This window comes from Aptenodytes forsteri, unplaced genomic scaffold (assembly GCF_000699145.1).
Source record: "Aptenodytes forsteri isolate BGI_AS27 unplaced genomic scaffold, ASM69914v1 Scaffold146, whole genome shotgun sequence".
Lineage (NCBI taxonomy): Eukaryota > Metazoa > Chordata > Aves > Sphenisciformes > Spheniscidae > Aptenodytes > Aptenodytes forsteri.
The window spans coordinates 3,845,811-3,868,707 of record NW_008795128.1 but is presented as its reverse complement, the minus strand read 5'-3'; the positions used below and the strand labels follow the sequence as shown (position 1 = coordinate 3,868,707).

At 46.5% G+C, this 22,897-nt stretch overlaps 1 protein-coding gene across 1 annotated transcript; it reads right to left on the bottom strand.

The window, feature by feature from the left end:
* Positions 1-1,862: 1,862 nt before the first annotated feature.
* On the bottom strand, positions 1,863-11,442 carry PACSIN3 (protein kinase C and casein kinase substrate in neurons 3). Its single transcript, XM_009277511.1, has 10 exons — positions 11,253-11,442; positions 9,649-9,749; positions 9,054-9,210; positions 8,027-8,262; positions 7,460-7,615; positions 6,737-6,912; positions 5,799-5,919; positions 5,188-5,324; positions 3,794-3,954; positions 1,863-2,174 (listed from the first exon to the last, which is right to left on the bottom strand). The coding sequence occupies exons 2-10, from the start codon at positions 9,700-9,702 to the stop codon at positions 2,059-2,061; spliced, it is 1,314 nt and encodes a 437-aa protein (XP_009275786.1). The 5' UTR covers positions 9,703-9,749; positions 11,253-11,442; the 3' UTR covers positions 1,863-2,058.
* Positions 11,443-22,897: the final 11,455 nt, after the last annotated feature.

The following is a 22,897-nucleotide window of genomic DNA, read 5'->3' as shown; positions in this document are numbered from 1 at the left end:
AAGACTAGATCTTTAAATAAATCCAACACCGACACCTCTAATTGCATGGCATAAGCTTAGAGGTTTCTTCAAATCTTGAACCTAGAATAATAGGTAAATTCATAGCTAAATCCAAGTGTTTTTAATGTCTGTTCCTTAGATCTTTAATTGTCTTTTGGGAATACTTTATCTTTTCTTGAGAAATGACATTACTGATTCAGAACAAAATGGTTTAGCCTTGTTCTTTTGATTTGCACCCCCTCCCCCATTCATGAAGTACAGTGCTAGGGATACTTTGAGCAAGACCTTTCAACAGCTGATGCATTTTTGTGGTATCACAAAAAGCACTAAATAGCATTAGTCTCAGATCTCTTTGTCCATGGCAGACTACATTTCAAGGCATTCAGTGTGCTGTAAAAGGTTAATTTCTACTCTGTCTAGCAGGCAGGCAATAAGATATTTGTGATACTTTAATCTCTCGTGAGTTAACAGTGTTTGAATCTGTCCATCCCCACCTCCTTTTCAGTCTACATTTGTTAAACATCCATTTTGGTTCACTAGCTGCTGTTAACATGCTCACCTATGACTTCAGACTTCCTTATCTGTATCACCCCTTTTCTGACTTAACCAAGTTCCTCACGTGCTAACCCAGAATAAGAATTTCACTACAGAAGGCTACTACAAACTCACAATGCATCTCAACAACAATTTCAAGCAGATGAGTAAGTAAACAGCCTTTAAACTATTGTTTAGGGTTTTTTTATTTTTCCAAAAATGGTAGCTTTTCCTTTTTTTGTTCCCTCAAGCTCCTGGGCTTATCCTATACAGAACATATCCATCAGTCCTCATGTTTGAATACACAGAGCACTAGGATCAGGTTCCACTTTTTTCTGTTTCAGCAGCCTCAGAGGCTTACAAGGGCAGAAAGGCAGGCCAGATAAAGAGGTTTGATAGGGCCTCCCTGCTGAATGGCACTTAACAACTGGGCATAAGTATACCTGCAGCAATTCAGGACCAAAAGAAGAGTTATCCCTCTATAGCTAATGTTGTGCCAGCCAGCAGGTAGCTTCCACACTCTGCTACCCTTCATCACAGTGTAGGGGTCTTTGGCAAAGCAGGGAGTGTGCTTCTAGCATGCATAAGTCAAGAATATGTAGGAGAAGGAAAAAGAATGTCTCTACTGTGTACTGAGTGTTCATGAAGAGAGGTATAGCCAAAATGATCTAGAAGCATTAGAAACCCCAACACATACTAGTGCATTTAGGGGTCCTAAGCAGAACAGCACTGGAATGTGGCTGCCTCTTTGTTAATACCAGCCTTCAGCATGTGTCAAGGCCCATTCTAGCTCAGGAAACATTGAGTCAACTCTGACCTGCTGCTAGACAGTTCTGTCCATAACTTGTTAGCCTGAACAGCCACATCATGCAAGACAGAAGCCTCTTTCTCCTGTCCCAGCTATACTACCATTAATTCCTGGTGTTATCCCAATAAATCTGAGAGCAGTGGGAGGGGACATCCAGGTTGTTGAAGCTGTATCACTTATACCAGCTGCCTTACCAGGGGAGCCAACAAGCCTGCAGGTTCGGATGCTGAAAACTTCCAAAAGATGTAGGAGAATAAGATTTCTGCCAGTCAGCTTGATTGAGCCAAAAAGGGGAAGCAATACTAGAAGTTCCCTATTGCCCTGTACATCCAAAGTTCCTTGAACAGGAAACTTGGGGGCAGGGCAGACCCCACCACCCTATGGATGCATGTGCATCGAAGCCAAGGAAGTCTCCTTTCTCTGTTTTGAAGAGCTGCATGTGTCACTTATCTCCCTTCACTGAGTGCAAGTCAAGAGGATCTGTTCCCTTCTGCACTCCTATAGTGTTCACAATCAGAGAAGTCTTTACTCATCCTTGTTTATTTATTAGAAAATCCCTACAGGTCTAGGCATTTAAAATGAAGCATTAGTTACATGGAATACATGCCCTCAAAGTCCAGAAGCTGCTGGATATACTGCAAAGGTGGATTGGGGCCAGCAGTGACCTCTGCAGGAGATGCTGGTATGGCTGTGGGACACTAGCAGGGCAGTAGCAATCATGATCCAACCTTCTCAACATAGTTAGCAGGATAGAGTCCAACTTGGCCAGTGAGAAGTCGGCCCTTGCACCAGCCCTGCTCATCTTCCTCACTAATCTTCATTAGTTCTTCACCTAAAAGCAAAAACAGTCATTAGGAAGCAGTCTTGGGAAAGGTAGCATGGCATTTTTCCCCCACCTCAAAAGAGTTGATTAAAAAGCAAGACCTATTGGTCTGAATCACCACACTTTTCTCCCCTTATCGCACTCTGTATCATACTGCACAGTTTAACCAAAGCCAGAGTTACTGACCTCTTCAGTATCTATGCTCAGTACCATCCCCTAGGCCAAGGAACTTAGGGCCAGACCTTCACTTCTGCTGTTCAACATCAGAAATATTTTTGTGCCCTATATTTCTGCCTGCTTTCCTCTCCCCAGAGGAACGTGCTTACAAGCCAGAGAGATCAGAAGGATCTCAGAGATTTCTCTCTTAGTGGCTCCTCCGTAGCATGTGGGAAGGGAATGTAAGATGCTGCTAAGCTCTCTAGCTGTTAGGACCCAAAATGACTATTCCATGATGGAGCGTCTGGTTTGGCCAGCAAGGCATGGAATCAATTCATTTCTCAGACTATGAGCAGGAAAGGCTTTTAATCTTCCCACATCTACTTTGGGAAAGGGCAGAAAGGTCCCCTTCTCCACCAGTAGAAGGTCATACTTCGGCCAGAGAGGGAGGTCTCACTGCATCAATAGACACATCCCACACTGGCAGAGGCTCAGAGTCATCTGCTGTTAAGCTTAAGCTCTACTTGGTGCATGCTGCTCAGAGCAGATTCAAGAAGGGGATGGCTGAAGCTAACCAGTCATGCCTCATTACATCTGCTGGGTGGAAAGAGAGAGCAAAGAGTCAAGTTCTAGAGCACCCATATTGTAAGATATTTTAAAGCAACAAGTTAGCGTTAGGAAGTTTACTAGTATGGTAACACTGCAGCATAGATAGTGGCCTCAGGCACAAGGTACTGAAGGACTTCAGTACCTTTTCAAAACAGGTGTATTTTGGAGAGGCATAGCACAGAGACACCATGTAAGACTCAAAACAAGCACAATTAGAGACACTCTCAAGATTCAGATGCCCTCTTGGAATTGGAGAAGATGGCATATGCAAACTAAATTTAACTGAAGGAAGAAAAGTGGAAGGGTCTGTTTGCAACAGCATTCTCTCTCACTCAATCCTCTGCTGTGAGCCAGGATCTCCACTCTCAAGATACCCATTTTGAGCAACAGTTTGCATAGCTGTTTTTTTGCCAGTTGAACTCTGCCTTCAGTAGTGCATGTCAGTCAGCTGAGCTTTCTCCCAAAACATCTATTTTCTGGTTACTTCAAAGGACAATCCAGACCACCTATGTAATTTTTGTATCGATGGCACAAGGGAGAAACATTTAATAAAGTCTCAAGATACAAGACAGAGTAAGTGCCTTAGGAGGAGGCAGGAAGGATCCGTTTTACCACTTGGGGTCTGCTCTCCTTACACTGTGACCAAGGCCAAGGCAATCTCTTTTTATGTGGCCTGTCTCTTAGTCTAGAACAGGTTGGACTGCCCAGGGTATCATCCACCTCAGAGGAGCTGGCAATGGGTCAGGCCAGGGAAGAAGAGTAAGTATCAGTTTTCAAGGGACATCCAGTTCTTAAAGAGTGTTTCAATCACTCAGCCCGAGTGAGGACAGCAAGAGGTTAGTAAGAGATTAGTGCTTCTGTACCTGCTTTAAAGCTCAGCTCATCAGCCTCCTGTCCTGTGTAATCATACAGCGCTCGTACCCGTACACCTGGTACCTTTATGTCCTCCTCATGCCCATTGGCATCCAGGCACTTCTTGGGAGTGTCCTCATCTGACCACTCTGAAATGTCTTCCTTCCCTCCGCTTTGTATGTGGAAGGAGAGAGGGGACAAGATGGTTGTTAGTAGACTCATCTCTCACCCACCTGCTCCTGAATCATGCACCACCCTGACTCCCCCCTGAGACTGCTATGCTATAGAACAAGGTGCAAGAGGCCCAACAGCCAAGTGAGGGTGAACAGGGGGGAGAGAGATCAGCAGATACTAGATTTGGTTGAAAGCATTCAAGCATTACAGCCCTGAGGGCCAGGAGGGTAACTCATTCTCAAAGTACTTTCACACAGGCACACTCTTCATGACCTCATCCTACTCTAGCAGACCCTCTCAGACAAGGAAGGCCGGTCTTAACTGGAGAGCCCAGCTGTGTTCAGAGTTATTCCAGCCAAGAATAAGACAGACAGGAAAAGCCATGTCTCCCATCCCAAAGAAACATGTCTGGAATGACATTTTCCAAGTCAGGAACAAGAGCAGAGGGGAAGAGCAGCAGAGGACAGGCACCTGGAACCCAAAAACCCCTGAAGAGGCTACGTTCCATACTAACTTCACATGGGCAGGTGCCCTCAGGCTGTCATAGAAGAGGCTGTTCTGCTCCTCTTGATAGGAAAACCTGTAGATTGGCAAATAGGGCCCCTGAATCCAACAGACTGAAATACAGTAGTGGCCTTGAGACATCTCTATATCCCCATTCTTTTCTGCCCACTTCACTTAGGCCACAGTTCACCTTTTAAAGCAGGATGGCTACTAGAACTGTAGGACATGAGTCTCTCCAGCCTCTCCCTGTTCTCCAGCTTGCTTCCTGGTAAGGGAAGCAGCTATACCCACACTTGTCAGGTAGTACTCAGCACCATGCCAGGGGGTGAAAAAAAAAAAAATCTGATGCCTGCATTTAGGAAACAGTACAGCTAACTGGCAAAGCTGCCAGTTCCCAACTCTCCTCACCCTGTCTGGGAGGAAAAAGGATTGGGGAAATGCATGCCAAAAATCTCACACAGCATTAGTCTGACTCGGCCAGATCTCATCACTAGAAGGATCTTTACAAGGAAGGCACCTTGTGAGGCAGTACATACTAGACAAAAAAAAAGTGCAGCTACCATAAACCCCCTTTTCTACCCTGTGTTTTCCAGGGTGGCACAGGCAAGGCCATGGGCAAGAGACAGGAAGTTAAGGAAGAGATCACTCCTATCAATCCAACTCATTCATGACCCTAGGCAGGACTGTACTTTTCCTAACCTGATGCATCCCAGACTTCAGCCCTTACCTTCGCCTTGTCTGCAGAGGGGTCTGTGAGACAACACCATCCCGTGTAGGCAAAATGCTGGTCAGCGTGACATCATCAGCCATCTTGCCACTCTTCTCCTTCTTGGTGATCGGCCGCTGTGTTTCGAGGGACCATTCCTGTTCAGGGAAAAGCAGTAACACCATCAAGCCACCCAGATACAAAAGCTCTGTGCATCTTTTCTGACCAATACAGAAGGACAGAACACCAGGTCATACTTCAATTGTGGCTGGACTGGTCAGCCAAATGGCCTTGCTGGCATAGCAGGCTCACTCCTGATGAATTCCCAAGGTGTAACAAGAGGGGCTGTGAGAAAATTATAACAGGAACTTGTCCCAAGGCACTGAGCACCAGCTCTTGTTCTTTGACCTTGCAGCTGGATGGCTGGAGCATTTGCAGTTTGGCAGGGTTGCATGTGTCCCTTTGGGCACCAAAGAGCTTGCAACACAACAAAAATTTTAGAAGAGCCTAACATCCTGGGCCTGCTGAGCAAAGACATGGTCTTTCCAACACAAGACTAGCAATCCACCAATTTCAGTAAAGCAGATAAATGTTTGGAAATAGTAATAATACACTCTAGAATGCTACAGCACCTCAAAATGAGGCCAATTCATCGCCATGCCTGGTCCATGAGTGTTGCGCCACCACTTCAGGTCCTCCTGGTTGTCCGCAGCCATGACGACTTGGTAGAGATCTCGATACAATGCATGAAAGCTGTGACCAGGAACAGACAGAACCATCAGTAACCAAGTCCCTCAGCTGTTTCCCAAAAGCCAAGTAGAAAGGAAGAGCGTAACCTCATGAACAATTACATAGCATCCAAAGTCCCACAGGATTAAGGATGCTAGAGCAGCACCTGCTCAGCCCTAGGAAAAGAGCCACCCTTACAGAAGAGTCAGCCTGCCAAATGGGACAGGCTTGTTTGGTGTGGCAGCAGCTAACATCTGCCAGCTCTCAGCACAGCTCATCAAATGAGCATTGAAAGAACCTTGCACATTCTTGCACACAGACAGGTGGCTCAAATTTGTTGCCTCCACCTTAAAGTATAGGAGCACAGAAGATTTTTGGCTGCACCTATTTCCCCCATGTAACCCCTACACTTAAGGGCAACTTGTGGGCTTACAGTTATCATTATCTCACAAAAGTCTCTTTACTCAGGGCAGAATGGGTGTAATAGCTATAGATACTAGAAGGCAACAGAGCCACATTCCTCAGTCTGGGATTGTATATAGCAACATGGAGGAATAGAAACACACCCACAGGACAGTACTAGACAGTAGCGGAAGAGGAAGGGTTCAGAGGCAGAAAGAATCCTCTCTAGGGAGCCTGGCACTGTCCAAGATCAGAGACACTAGCACTGGTCAGCCTAAAGGGACCAAATGCCAGTTCTCAGACACACTTGGAAGGGGAAGGAGCAAGACCTGCCTGATGCAAGCAGGCAGCTCCCTTTCAGACACCAGAATTGGCACCCCTCACCAGAGCCCAGGGCACCCCAGGCTGGCAGACTTCCCTCCTGTGTCAGGGCTGGTACCTTTCACTGGTGGAGAGGTTGAGATGCTGGTGCAGATTCAGGAACATTTCCTTAAAGAAGCACAATCGCTTGCGCTCTGCTTCCTGACAGCCCTCAAACACTTGCTCCATGTCCTCCATGTAGCGGGGATTGTAGCGGTTCAGCTCTTCCAGCATCTTCTCATATTGATCCTTGCACTGTATCAACCCAGGAGGACAGTAATGGTGAGATGTGTGGCCTTCATGTCAAACCAGTGACACTCTCCCTGCTCTGGCCTGGGACTGACAAGTTTTTTCCCCCCCTGCACTGCTGAACAAATACACCACAGAAAGAAGAAATCCCACAGCTGGTATCCCAGTCCATTGCTCTCCTAATGTTCTTGCAAGTTCCTTGTTCTTCCTTGCCACCCTCTTCCATAGAGGACCTTCCGCACTTCCACTCTCGTGGGCAGGCAAACCAGCCACTTTTGGTAGCCAAGTCTTCAGCTCTGCAGCTCCTACCCCCACACCAAATCTCCTACTTTTTTAAATTTACTTATAAATTAGATCTTACTCAACACCAAAGATAGAGAGACCTTAGTCTTAGTTACTGAAGTCTCAGTAACTTGCTAAAACCTCAGAAAATGGGATCTCACACCTCCTTACAGGCTTCAGCAGGAGCCATTTCACCGAGTGACATTACAACCAGTGCTTTTTCCTCGAGAGGAGTATCCTTGTGACCCACATCCATAAAACACATACTCACCTTCTCAGCCTCCTGAGTACACTTCTCTACACGCTCCTGCAACTTGCGCAACTGTTCCTGTGAGACAGATGAGTCTGCCTTGGCATGGTTCTCCCTTGTATGGGCTGTTTTCTCCTCCTTCCGGGCTGCATGATAGTTTTTCTTAGAAGTCTCCACCTATAGGAGGAAGATGCAGAGAAAGCCATAATCCTGACCACATTGATCCTCTATTACTCAGAGAGGGCATGTTAACATTTGTTACAGTCAGCAGCAATGGTTTCAGGACAACCTAATAGGAATGCCAATTTGGCATTTAGTAAACATGCTCCAAAGGGAAGTACCACCTCCAAATGATCCCTTTTTCAGTGCTTACCTGCTGTGCAGGAATACAGAGCCTGTTACCAAAGTCTTCCCACATGGGAAGGAAGCTACAAAACCACCAAGGACAAGAGACCATCAACACAACCCTCCCTCTCTGGCATTCTCTACTACTCTGGCTAAATCCAGTTTGTTTGCCCAGTGGCTCTCACAGTCAGGCAGCCAGCTCAACTTCCCTTATCCCTCCTTCCCCATTTACACTTTGCTCACGTCTTTCATCTTCTTCACCCAGGGTTTCTGGGCCTTGCGGAACCCATCCTCTGCCTCCTTTGTCTCCTTGAAGCCTCCAATCATCTGCTTGTGGTAGGCCTCCTTCTGCCAGGCTTTGATCTTATCTGAGTCTTCCCCAGCCAGGTGGTTCCGGACAGCTAAGTGAATTTCACTCAGTTTGTCTGCAGCTGTCAAGAAGGCATGCCAGGCCTTCTCCAGAGTACCATACTGTGGACCTGCAGGAACAAGCACCAGAGGAGCTCTTACACCTCCTGTCCGCAGAAGGGAACGCAGATTCTTTTCCTCCTACACACACCTATCAGTATGGAGTAATTTCCTTAACTCTCCCCCATCACACAAGTCAGCATTGACTGGTCTCCACACAGTCCCAACAGGCAGCATGTACACTGGCTGTTACAGCTGGCCGAGACAGGCATTTCTTTTGGGCAGCCTTAGCTGTCCCAGACAGTGCCTGCTAGGAGAAAGTTTCTGTAGAAAATTCTCTTCACAGATCTGGCCTGAGCTTCAGGACAGATAGCAACACTAGTTCATGACTGAGGCTAAGCTGCTGCTTCACAGACCAGTAGGTCCTTTGGGGCATCTGTCCCACTGTTTCCCATTACTTTGTGAGATGCTGTCAGTTTGAGCCCACTGCCACTCAATCACAGCATTAGTAGTTATTCCCTGACTAGAGGGGAAGGGGGAGAGGCAGCCAATCCATCCTTAAAAGGGGAGATCTGCAGCTTGATTTAAGACTTGGACTGCCCAAGGACTTGCCAATCTAAACAAATAGATTTTTTTTTTGTAACCAAACACCTGACAATGCAGAGAACACCTCTCCAAGTGAATCAGAGGACTGGCTACAAAACCACACACACACACACAAAGACACCCAAAAAAGTCACCCCCTTCCTGGATAAGGGAAGCCTGTCCCCCAAGGAGACAGCGTCACCTCAGTAAGAGATAGCACTCAAGGAAGAGAGCGCAATGATTGCATCCTGTTCCCAGTCCAACCTGCCAACTTTACCTTTCTCCACATTGGTCCTCCACTTACGGGACCACTCTGTTAGCTGCTGGGCATAGTTCTTCTCTATCTTGGCTCGCTCCTGGAAGCAGGAGATTAAGTCATTGCAGAGCCGGTACCCATCATCCACACGCTTCACTGTCCGCCTGTAGTTTCCAGCCTGAAATTTCACACAACATCATCATTTATACTGTACTTTCATGTTCCTTCAGAACAGACAGCAGCAGGTCAATCATTGCATGGGGAGGGAGCACAGGCCCTTCTGAAGCCAGCAGCTGGGCTCAGACCCTCTACTGGCACTCTCTCAGGCAGGCACAACAGTGGAGGGAAGAAGCTGAGATGCTTTGTTTGCCTCTCTCACAGCTCAGATCAGCGTCAGCTGAACAAGGAACTCTCGTTCCACAGCATCTGTGGAGGTAAGGGTCACCTCCTCCCTGCAGTAATACAGAGTGCATTACTGAACCTCCCCACAGTTCCTCCCTTCCACTCCCCAAGAACAACATGTCATCCAGGAACCTGAAACTCAACCCCCTAATTCCACGGATAGGAGGTAAGAAGACATTCCTACCTCTCTCACACTCCAATTATCCTTCCTTACCTCCCAGAAACTGCCCCCAGGAGCCTCCCCGCCAGCATCATCTTCTGATGACATCACCCCCGTTTTCTTGCAGCAGAAAATTTTTGCAGATTTCAGTTAAGCTGAGAAGAGAGAAAAGTGATTTCTAACATAGCACTGGCTGAGCCTTTGCAGACAGCACAGTCCTCCGTGACTCTTGGAGCTGGAGGAGCCCAACTTACTGCCCTGCAGGCAAGTACTGGCATCACTGCACCTCCAGCAGCAGATGGCTAGATCCAGCAGAGATGCCCAGGACTGAACCTCCCTCCTGCTGACAGAAGGCCTCCTTGGCAGGCCTGTAGCACATTTGGAAAGGATGTTGTAGAAGACAATCTTGCCAAACCTCAGCTGTACAGATACTGGAGATGCTAGTGAATCCAACACCCTTCAGCAGCACCAGACATCTCTGCAGAGATTCCTTTCTTAACCAAGGCCCTCAAGAGGGTAGCAAAAGCTACAGAAACTGAGGTAGCTAAAGCTATTTGAAATCTGCCTTGACAGACTTTAAATAAGTCTTCTGTCAATGGAGATGACTCCAGCTTCCCAGTATGACTCAGGATTATGGGATTACAACAACTGACTGGAGAAAACAAGGCTGAGCAGTCAGCAGGCAGGCATGACTTGAATGGGGAGGAACCCTATAAGCTGCCCACCAGCTGAGCTGGGCTTGAGCAGAACTACAGAAACACACTGGGGCATACCCAGCCAAATGGCACTGCGGCACACATACCAGTAACCCAGCAGCACTGCTTCTCTAGAAACATCCCTGTAGAGCTGGTGTGTTCATTACACTCAACTCCCACTGCATTAGGCTCAAAATCTAGGCTAGAAGGTAAAAGGTGCCTCTCATCCTCTGTTGTCTCAGAACTTTTGCCTATTCCCTGTGCTTGTCTGCGCTGCCAGTTTGTTCCTGACATGGTGTGACACAATGAATTCCCTGGGGAGAGGTTCAGGGTTGCTCTTGTGCAGGAACGAGAGAGGGAGTAACAGAAAAAGGCCCAAGCCCAGTGACTCACACACAAACCCACTCCATTCTAGGCAAGTCTGGGTTAATGCAGCATAGATGTCCTTTGCTGCCACTTCTCCTCTTGCACATTCCTAGTTATAAAAAGCTTCCCTCACACCCCAGAGAGGTATCTGCTCATTCTGCCAGCTCAGAGTACACAGCAGAGATGAAGAAGATCAGGTCAAGAGACCACATCTCCCACCTCCTGCAAATCCTTCTCAGCAGCATGAGCCACGCCATGAAGCACACCAACACAGACTGCAGGAATTTCCTACATTTCTTCTGGAAACAGTTTGGCCCTGTTTGCCCAGTCTCGTCCCATGGAGAGTGTCAGGAGTACATTAATGCTGTTCCTCTGGGTTTTTCCAGAAGGCTGGAAGTGCTGAATTCCAGTCACAGAAGCAAGTTGTTAAATGGGACATGACACTCAGGTGCACGAACCTTGAAACCTGAAGAATACCTCCACCCATGCCACCAGCTGTCCCTGTCCTCCCTCCCCAGCATTTGTCAGCAGGCTGCAAAGCTATCTTATGTGCCTCCAGGGCATGCAACTCTACTCTTGTCCCCAGTAACTACATACCTGAAAGCTGAAAGTGAGATGTCGCGGGGGAGCAGCAGGCAGCTGGCAAGTATGTCCCGAGCTCTTCAAACTCTGTGAAAAAGACTGGAGGAGACAGAGATGGGCACAGTTAGACACTGCTGCTCCTTTGCAGGAATGCTGCCCGTTCTGATGCATTGCAATCCTACGGGTGTCCCCCTTCTGCCAGCTACTAGGAGGGGCACCCTCCGATATAGCAGCTGCAGCCACTGTGCCTCCTGAGATGCCACGTTCCAGCACGTAGGAGAGATGCCAAATCCTTGTGTCACAAGATCTAGCCCCAGAGAGAGTTAAAATAGAAACATCGGGGTGACATGACAGCACTGTGCGGGAAAGGTAGCATCACAACAGCTGAGCAAAGAGAGCAGCTCGTGGCCAGAAAGGCCTAAAATAAGCACGCTCCCCAGGCACTGTACGTGGGGCCTGGTCCCCCCTCATTGTACAGTGTCCGGTTTAGCAAACCCCACTGCCTTCATGCACTGCTGCCTGCACTTTTATACATAGCTGGCTTTGGGAGAAGAAAGGAAGGACACACACATACACTTTCTCCAATCCCTTTTTACTAAAGATGAAGAGGATTTATATACAAGACAAAGGACTTGATAACTCTACATGTAAAAAACAAAACCAAAAAACTTACAAAAATGCATATTCTGGTTTAGAGGCCTGGATTCCTTTTAGTAGTAGAGCACCTAGCACTGCCCTGGTAGGATGTGACTCTCTACCAGCAGAGCTTTTTTGACCCTTAGTTCTGTAAGCTGTCCCCATCACATTCTCAGAAATACTTTATTTTGCATTATGGTATAGGTAACTGTCATCAACTTTCCACAGAGGATAGGGAAATAAAAGGCCTGCAGAGGCTAAGGGAAGCAAGGGCAGAAAGGCATTTTTGTTTACCTCGCATTCACTTCCCTGAAGATTTACTTCAATGTCAAAAGTCTATTTATTTAAAAAACAGACAAGCAAAAAACCTTCTGCACAGTCATGAATATCCACTCGGCTGAGGCTGGAAGGTTAGGGCAACTGAGAGTTAATACAACTGAGAGCAGAAACTGCAAAACCTGGGAGGAAGTGGGATTTTTAGCCAGACATTAAGACAGTTTTGGAGAAGGAGTGCAAGAAGGTAGGAAAAGAGGAAGAAGGAAAGAAAAGCAGACTGGGTTATTGCAAACAGACTAGGGACCTCTGGTGACGAAGGCAGCAGGGGAAGAGTTGGGACACTTTTGCATGATCCAGGTCATTGGTTAAAAAGTTACAGCTCACCATAAAACCTTCTAAGACTTTCCAGTGGTCCCCCGTAAAACCAGACTACACATTCCTGAAATTGCCAAGATTAAAAATACTTCATGAATAGTTATGCAAAAGTATACTTAAATCTGCCCCGGACCCTTCCTTTCTTTCTCCTGATGAAGACATAGATCCTTTATGTGGCATATCTAATTGTTGTATCACTTTTTCCATCCCACACCCCCATCCCCACTTTATCAGGAAGCAGTGAATCACAAACATGCCTTCCAGCTCTGGTTTCCAATTCAGGCTGACTACACAGTGCTAGAATTTGGGGGTAAATGTGGAAAGCTGTTGTGTGTCAGAGCGTGCTTGTTCATTTGAGGGACGGTCAAGCAAATAACAAAACAAAAAAAACCCCGAATCCATTCTTTCTGCAGTTTCCACATTAGAATTTGAGCCATACCCACTTATTTTCTCAGGAGTTACTAACCCAAATAACTGGATTTACTATCACTAAGATCAACAGGCTCTGGAACAGAATAGTAGCTGTGCTGGATCAGACTAATGGTTCTCGTAGCCTCACAGTCTCTGTAGACAGCAGCCAAAAGCAGATACCTTCCCTCACTTTGAGAGCAGAGCAAGCGTACACGATGCCTCCCTGCATGCTCTCCAAGCCTCTAATCGTTTGTTGACAGGAACTTCCTGAGCTGGATGTGGCACCTATGAATTTAGTAACACTCAATGGATTTCTCTTCCATTAATTTCTCCAATCTGTTTTTGAACCCACATGAGTTTTCAGCATCCACAACATCATGTGGCAAAGTATCCCACAGCTTAAGGATATACTGTAGTCATCGGCACAGTAGCTAAGTGGGAGAATACAATAAAAGTAGTATAATGTTTCTGCAGGCTAATCTCCATGACCTGAGTAGCAGCCAGTCAAGTACATATTTCTATAGCAGTTGTATAGACTTTATAGAAGTCCAGAAAAAAAATCTAGCCTGGTAGAAGCAAAAAGGTCAAAGAACAAGGAGCACCCTTTTCTGCCAGGCTTTTTCTGGACTTTACATACTCCATGAGCCCATGTCAGTCAGCAGATCAAATTGGATCTGCGTGCAGGCATAGGGAAGGTACTTAGTGCTGCACACAGGGGCTGAAGAACAGCTGCTGCTGCTGTCACCCTGAGCCCTAAAGAGCAAACAGATTGCCACTCCACCCCCTCATGCCTAGTTATTCCCAAAACACCGCATGTGTTGTGAGCCACCAAGAGCTTGAGACCAGGGGAAACCCGAGTTTGCCAGGAAAAGCAAATGAGTTATACATGGCAAGGCTGTTTTACAGCAAAGTAGAGATGACAGGGCTACCTTGTGGACAGCCTGATATAGCAAGACCCACCACATGATTCAGGAGAGCTGGCAGAGCCTGTACAGTATGAGCAATATAGCTGGAGTTATATTGGGTCAACTGGAGTTATATGTGGGTCAGCACCACATGCAAGACTGATGCCACTGCCACCTCTGCTAAGACGAGGCTATCTAGTGAGTCATATTTGCAAGGAAAGGAATGTTTATCCCTACCTTCCCACCTTCCTCTTTCAGCTACCAAGTACCTCAAGAGCTACTTGAGACCTCACTGCAGCTCCTGCAAGATAAGCTCTCTGAAGGAGGGGGAGAGTGACTACATCTATTCACTTCACACCTCTGCAGATTACGGATGAGGGCATCACAGACACCACTACAATGAGCAACGTCAGGTAGGCAAACTGAACCATGCAAATGAGATTGCTGCACAGCTACAACCCTTTCTGTTAGTAGTGTTAAAAAAAGGTACTCCCCTCCTTCCCCCAAATATCTGCTCTTGCTTATGACCAACACAGTCATTAGGCCTCACCTGTATCAACTCCCTATTAAGTTATCAAAAAAAGACTCTTGGTCTTCAGCTGCGGAAAGGTAGAACGGCTCATGACTGCCTCACTGATACTGAGCTCCACTCGGGGAAATGCCAGAGGGCTCGTCATGGCAGAGCTGTTTCCACCTTTAACCATGTTGTTAATCTCACCCCTGCTCCAGTCAGTCACACATCTCAAACTGCAAATCCCTGCCCTCAGCCCAAGGCATCAGGCTAAAACCTTCCCTTTCAAAACATGTGTGAATCTGGCAACACACTACAAGGTACGTCTTTGTTTCATGTTTGCACAACATGAGTACAACAGGGTCCTGATCCACAAATAAAGCTTCTAGACCCAATAGTAATAATCACTCTTCTCCACTTCAGAAACCTTTCCCTAAGGCAGGTAAACCACAAAGATCCTCTTCCCTCTACACCACACTCCAATACTTCCAGCCTCCAAATGCCCAAGGCGTCGCTTCTGTGCATTGCTCGACTGCCTCCCAAGACTCCTTGTGAGCAATTGTTTTCCTAAGTTTGCCAAGAACAAGCCTCTGAACTCTACAAATGCTCAAAGGGCTGGTGCATGCAGCCCTGCAGGAATTCATCCACAGAAACAGAGCTTGTAATGCTGTGCCAGACAATGCCTTCTGCCCAACTCCTCTCCCCTTTCCCAAGTGCAACAACAAGTGCTGGATGCAGACACATGTAGAAACAAATTGAGTAATATTTATCTAGTAATAGTAACTGGGGCTTTGGTGTAAGTACATTTTTATTATGAACCAATTTCTATATAGGTGCTAAAGTCAAGCTAAGCAAGAGTTTTAATCAGGAATCGCTGCTACTAACTGATCCACCTCAAGACAACAACTAACATCACAAGACAGCAATGTGATATTTCTGTGACCAATTTGTTTGATTCCTAAAGAGTCACTTTTCCCGTACAGCAGGCAATGGTGAAGGTATTGTTTTCACTCCAGGACACTTCTGGTGTAGGTTGCAGATAAACATTTCAATCTGAACAATCCAAATACACAAAAGGATGACAGCCCCCCCCTCCCCTTACAGAACAGCAGATGTGAAAACCCTTTATTTTTTTTCTGTTAACCTGTTGTCAGAATGGAACTAGAGAGCTGGAGCCAGGAGGTTCCACATGACTCCAGCAGTGTAATGAACTGGATTGCTGCTGGTACAGCAGTGCTAGGAAGGTCCCTGATGGAGAGAATGAAATGGGGCATAGGACAGGGTGTCCTTTCCAGCCTCACCATCTCTGGAGGCACACATCCAATAGCTCTGAAATGACTGTAATGATGCCCTGTAACATGCTCTCCACTGCCATTATACAGGAGGACTGATATTTACAGGTGTGCTCACCTTTCTGAAGAGAGGCCAGTTCTTCTCTACAGCTAGAGAGGATGCCAAGTAACATGAAGATCCTCCAAAACTTCCCTTAGAGATATTTATCTTATTGCTGTGGTCACACCCTTGGTAGAGTCACCTGACTGGGAAAGGGACTAAGAGCCAGTGTTTCCCAGCCGCTCCCTAAGGACTGAAGCCTGCCAGGCCTGCCTAATGCAGTTTCGAGCAAGATTTCAGCTGATCTCTCCAGCCAGGGAGAGGTCAGAGAGACATCAGGCAGAACAGTAACTACACACAAAGGTCACTTCAGCTACGTGCAGACTTCTAACAGAAGCCCGTCTCCCAGACAATGATTCTCTAGAGATCATGTGGCTGTCCACCAGCAAAATTCTCCACAATTACACCGAAGTACTAAAATACAGACAAGATCCTTTTCCACTTAAGGGGCTGACCTCCTGAGTCTACGTGCTGCTTTATTACTCTCTCATTTCAGCCTACAGCTTCTTTATATTGGTCTTCTCCACATTCAGACCAAGCTAACGTACTGAAGACGGACATCCCTCTATGTGTTACCCCAAGTTTTCAAAATGTTCATTTAGAATTAAGTACTTTCCACATTTATTAGCTATTCCCTGTCAGGTTCTCAGAGGCCAAGGCTACAGGACAGGCTTCTACCAACACATTGCTGCTGATCTAAGGGTTAGGATTCCTGACTGACATAGCTTTACCAGGCAGAAATTGTTTCACCAAGAAAAGGAAAAATTCTGCTTTCTTTTCCAATATGACGTAAGAGATCTTTAGTATAACAGGAACACAGATCTATCCTGGTTAACACAACAATATGAGGCAATGTTGATGAAGGAATGTATTGGGCTATCAAGGTCTGTGTTGGTTTTTCCCCAGTTCTTCCTATGAAAAATTTGATTATAATCTCAAATATCCACAGTTAAAGGAGGGAGGAAATCAGTGCTGGACCATGGGGTACCATACTCTGACAGGGTAACAGGCCACATTCATTTGGTATGTTCAAGACAGTTGCTGGAATAATCTTGAAATGTATGCTTTGTCTATGTATTTAGCAGGCAGCTACAAATAGGAGCAGAGACACACATCCAAGCTACCAGGAACAGCACTACACTAGCCTACTTTCTTAGCCCTGTGAATAGCATAGCTCCTGTTCCACACATTAGTCAGCATGCCCACTTCCCAGTTCTCACACTCCCTGGCTTACCTGTCTCTCAGGGCAAGGTTTTAACCCATGCAGATGTTGAGAACCTGTAATCTCTACTGCCCCACCCCGAGCCTCTTCACTTGCTTGTTTCCATGCTGGGTACTTCCTACCCTGCTGCATCAGTCTCTGCAAATAAACATCAAGCTTGCCAGCAAACACATGCAATCAGCACTTCCCTTTTCATCAGAAGGGACCCTAAACAACTGGAAGCTATTTCTTCCTAAATCATTGATAAACAGGTGTTTAAAGCTCCAGCCAACACCATTATACCCCTCCTCAGCAGTCTCAATCTGCACTGAATGCAGACAGTTTTTCCAGGATTTAATCTACATTTCACCTGGTCACATTTTTTTCTGCACTCAGTGACTGGCAAGACAAGATCAATAGTCCATCCTGTAACACAGTTGCCTATAACTTAGTAAAGGTAACTCATCACAATAGCAGGCTGAGCCAGTCCACCCACTTCCAACCAGGCTTTGAGTCAAGACCTTTGTTTTGTTCAGAGCTTTACATGAACAGCAGTGATCCAAACAGAACAAAATGCCCCAGCCTCATCCAACCCTGAGCAAAGAAGAGAGAAATAATGGGGGGTGGTGATGGGGGGGTGTTTCCTGTGGTTGGGGGGAGGGGGGAGGAAAAAAAAAGCAAACTCCTGTAAGTCCATGTCAATGGAATATTCTCCTGTGATTGAATCACCTTGCAACCTCCAGAGCACAGATCAAGTTTACTTGAATGCATTAAGAAGTCTTAAGGAAGCAGACTGGAATCAATGCAATCAAACAACTTTCAGAGGAGCCACAAGCCAGTTAGCTCCATTCTAACACTGAGCTTCTGGTGGTTTCTTGCTTCACTAGACTGCACAGTAGTCAGGTGTCTCCAATCAGCCTTCTCTGACCCTTCCTTCCATTTGAAAGTCACAGTGGTTTTTTAAGCCAGCTGCAGTTCTGCAACTTCTGGCTTCACTTCACCAATAGTTCTTTTCCATTAGTGTCTTTTGAGGAAGGGGGAATGGGAGATAAAGTTGGCAAGTATTTTGGCATTCAGACCAAGCGTGTGGCAATCACATGGTCAATGAATTCAAAGTACTGCATTTCTTTATTTCTGGTTGCATCAAACAGGTTTCTGTTTTTACTTGGTAAAACTGATTTACTAAAACTGTTTATTATGTGAATACTTTTCTTCCAAATATTCATATGTAATGCAGACAAGAACCTGGAAGAAGATCATCAAGGCATTTCTGAAGTTCATCCAGTTCCCTGCACAGTTCCGAGTCCCAAAAAGGCTGTAGAAGGGAGTACAACCAACTTTTTGAGCGAGAGCTGAATAAGGTAAGATTGAATGCTAGGACATCTCTTCTGGTAAAGGTGAAGAACAAGGTAAAGCATCACACCCATTGCTTCTGTTCCACGTTGTGGTCAGTTCCTCCACTTTGATGACAAGGCTCTTTGTGTACCTTTTGTCACCAGAGCTAGGTTTACTCAATTGCTTCCTCACAGGAAAATCTAAACAACAAAGAACAACTGCAACTGTAAGGCAGACTTCAGTACCATATGAACTGGCAGGACTATAAACCAGCTTTTACACAGAGTCATTTCACACAGTCTTTTATGGGACCAGGCATGTAAAAAGGAAGCATCGTTTGCTCTGTGAACTGGAGAGACCATTCAGTAACTTAGATTCCCTTCGTAGCATCTCCTGGTTCAAGGAGAGTTTGGCAGATGCAATCACTTTGTAGGTACTCCATTCCTAAGATACTCATATGCCTTTCTGACCTATTTCCCAGAGATACAGATAAGTAACAAGGTTGAAGTAGGGCAGCCATTAGGAACTGACCTGCACTGTGGATATTCATACTTCATGCATTCTTCTTGAAGTTCATTATCCTGTATGTCATGGAGCAACTTTTATCTACTTTCACACTATCTGCACAGAATCTGCTCTTTGGTATCAGTAGTGCCTCTTCAAATAAATTTTTGGATCTCAAGCTGAAGAACAGGACTATTAATATACATTACTTCATATCCCAGGTGTTATCCACAAAACTCCAAGAGAACACAAGCAAATGGGACAGTCAGCCCAAAGGGCACACGTTACAGAATAGATTTTAACTGTTCAGCATCACTGGAATGTCATTTGCTTTCCCAGCCCACTGCCCAAAGCAATGGTCTCAGTTTCTGATCCTCAGGACTCAACCTGACATGTGAGGAAAGAACACGGGGAGGCTTTTCAAAAACAGAAAGCACAAACAGAGCAATCCAGTGGGCTTTATTTCCTCCCTAATGGCTTCCTGAAGCAGCTCCTATCCCACAGCTCAAAACACTAGTTTTTTTGCTTGCGTTGGGGTAGAAGCCTGCTGGAGTCAACAGCAGGCTTTCACACAGGTTTCTACAGGTCAGCAGTCCTAGTACAAGGAAAAGCTGGCTGAAAACACCAAAAAGCAAAAATAAATATCTAGAATCATTTGAGAAGTGAAATATGCTGCATCTTCTCCCAATCCTCCATGAAAGCTTCTTGCCCTTGTCAGAGACAGGCAGCAAGCCTACTCTGAGCTCTACACAGCAGTGCTGCAGCTGATGGCTCAGCACACACAGGAACAGGAGAGGTTTGGCTCAGCAGCAGGGCAACTGAGGGAAAGGAAGTTACTGCCAACAGATAATCACCTATAGGAGACTGAAAAGACTGACCATGTCCCCAACAGCCCAGGGGACAAGTACCATATTTTCCTGCAAACAGAAGAGACACAGCTTGGGCAAGCTCATAGCACGGACAGGACTGAGGAGGCTGAAGACTTGCCAACACTGTTAGTTGTGGGTTGCCTGCAGCAATTCTAACTCCTCTAGCCTGGAAAAACTTACTGACAGGTCACGATAAACAGAGTCCTACCACAGTCGCCTACTAAGAGAGCATAAAATCCTATACAAGCCTAATGCCTCTGGATCCAGGCCCCCAGTACCATGGAGATCTCTCACATGCCTCTTCAACAAACTACAAAGCCCAGTGACAACCACTAGATTTAACACACAAATTCTGACTACCACAAGTCTGAAAGGCTCTTTCCCATTGTGCCATTCATAGTGAGGAGAAGCCACTGAAGGCTGAAATATGATTAGGATGCCAGTCACACATATTGCCTTATAGCAGTGCCCAGCTTCAGCCCACATTTCAGCTTGAAGGAACATGAAACTATTGTACCAGTCACCGAAACAAAGCTGGATGATTACAGCAGAGGATGCACCAGGCTCTTTGCATTGACATTACACTTTGTGCTGCTGGAAAAACTTGTGCCCAGATAGTCAGAGTGCATTTGGATGTTAAATTACAGTGGTCACCATGCCGCAAGGTAGCGGCAAAAAGCTACCTCTTGAACAGCTTCTTAACTGCTCCAAGGGTGCAAAGTTCTGCATTCTTCATGCAAATTCTTCATGAAAACTTCCAGATACAGTAGTCACTGTTTTCTGTCCCACCCACTAAGGCCTTAGACTAAGATATTACGGCTTTTTTTTTTTTAATCTGTCTGACACAGTTCCCTGTCATACAGTACCCTCTACACCCATCATGCCGAGTAACTAGAGATAAAATAGCTTGCTTGATCAGAAAGTCTGTTTTAAAAAAAAGATAAGAGTCCCTCAAAGGACTTAAACAGCTCTCCTATTGTTTAGGCATTTCCCCATGAACTCTCAAGAGCAGCCCAAATTCACACATCACTGATCAGCTGATGGCAAAAATAGAGGCAGTTTATTAATGCTCTCTGATCAAGAGCATAGCTTTTTCCACTCAGGCTACAGGCAGATACTTTTAGCTTGAGGTCCCCAGTTCAATCCCTGGATGCTAGCCATGACACAGACCAAATAGTTCAAACAACAACTGAATAATCTCCAGCCCTCAAGACAGCCAGAATAAAGAATATACAGTATTTGCCATGCTCAGTGATATAATGAGAGTTCCTAACAGAAGCTCATGTTGCCCCTGGTGTGGCGACTAATGTGTTCTCAGTTTTGCATCTCCTAAGAAAAGCAGTCACATTACAAATATACCTGACTGTATTGTTGAATTAAAATATATATATATATCTGTGTGTATACATATATATACACACACACATTTATTTATTTATATTTCTTTGGAAACTCATGTTGACCCATGGAAAGCCCAGAAGATTCAGGCTAGCTCTTGTATAATCCACAATAACTTAAAATGACTAAAAGCACCAGTCATTGTCCTGTGAAGAAATGAATTTGGCTCCGTAAGATTTTCAGGCTCTTATGGACTTGGTTATGCACACAGTCTGCCAGGGACCTGCGGCATTTTGGCACAGCCCAGTCACACACAATCCTTATTCATGCACTAACGTTTGATAGCGGAGTTCCAGGTGGGCAGTTGTTCTCAGGCCCATACATAGCTGACACACTGAAGCTACTGCTTTTTACAGCCTGAAAAGGAGAAGACTGTCTTCACTTGAACAAGTGCAGGCAAGCCAGAGAAGCTCAAACTCATAGGTCAGAAGAAAAAAAGAAAAAAGCCAATAAAGCAATACAATACAGCAGGCACAGAATAGGGAAGGCAGCAAGCAGCTGATCCAGCTCACACATTCATTCTGTCCCAAGCTGCAACTCAAAAGACAATCTAGTAAATATTTTAGAGAACTTCTAGTGAAATACCATTAATAACACAAAACACTGTCAAAGCAGAACAGACTCTGTCTCACACAGAGCACGTTGTGCACTTCACAGGAAGGTGAATCCTTGGCCGAAAGAATGCGCCCAGTTATGCAACGCAAGGGGAGAAACTCCACTTTGACTCCACCCAGAGACCAGCTCACACCTGGAGCGAGGAGTATCTGGACCCTGTCATTTTAGCCCACACGCTACAGTTGTGCATTCTGCTCCCATTACACTCTGAGAATGACTTGAGTCGTCGTAAGGCTTAGTGACTTCTTGGTGACATTTGAATTCCAGGGTGGAGTGGGAGGCTCTGCTGGGGTTCTGTACTGCAATCAATTACCATCGTATCAGAAATTCCTTTGTGCGCATGAGACTGGTGGTGGATTTGAAGGGGAGAGAGGCTCATCTCCCTTTTCAGGAGGTAGGGAGCACCAGTTGGGTAAGGAGGGTTACAGAGTGAACAAAGAGGCCAGGCTACTTCCTAGGGCCAGGAGCAAGCGTCCAGAGGTGGTCAGCTAACCTGCCCCTCACCACCAAGCTCTGAGCCTCCTGTAAGCCTGAAGAACTGAAGCAAGCAAAGAACACGCAGTTGGCACAGAAAGTGGTGAAACTGGTTAATGCGTTTGGGCCACACTAGCATCACTTATCGATAGCTTTGCGGAGATCGTGGATCCCTCCTCCCACACGCAATGACAAGTCATAAACTGTCTTCTCAAGCACTGGATGTTCAGGCCCACTAATACCCTCCACGTTTATCAGCTTTTTCCTGCCCTGGGCCAGAGAGGACACGGTAACCCCACCAGCCTGCCAGGGGCCAGGCGACACTGCTGCAGGCAGCACTCCTTAGCCTGCCCCGCACCCTGCTCTCCCCTCCCTGACACCAAGACTGCTGTTGGCGACCAGAAGGGAGGAAGAGGATGAGCAAGACCAAGACTGTCCCGTTTGCCATACTCTTCACTCTGGCCGTCAGGACCCCGGCTCATAGACTGACAACATGGACCCCCCTGAAACAAGGGCGTGCAGCCCCCCCGAGCCTGGGCCGCAGCGAGGCCCCTTCCCCCAGGGGGTCGTGGGAAGCCGCTTTACCCCCCTCCGCCGCAGCGCTGCCAGCGCCCGCAGCTACGGTTTCAGAGTGGGAAGCAGCTCAACACGGATCCGGGACAAAGGGGCCCCTGTCCCCACCGCGGAGCGGAGGCGCTGGCTCCGGAGGGAGGGGGAGGCTCCGCAGCCCCCAGCGACGGGGCGGCGGCGGCAGGCCG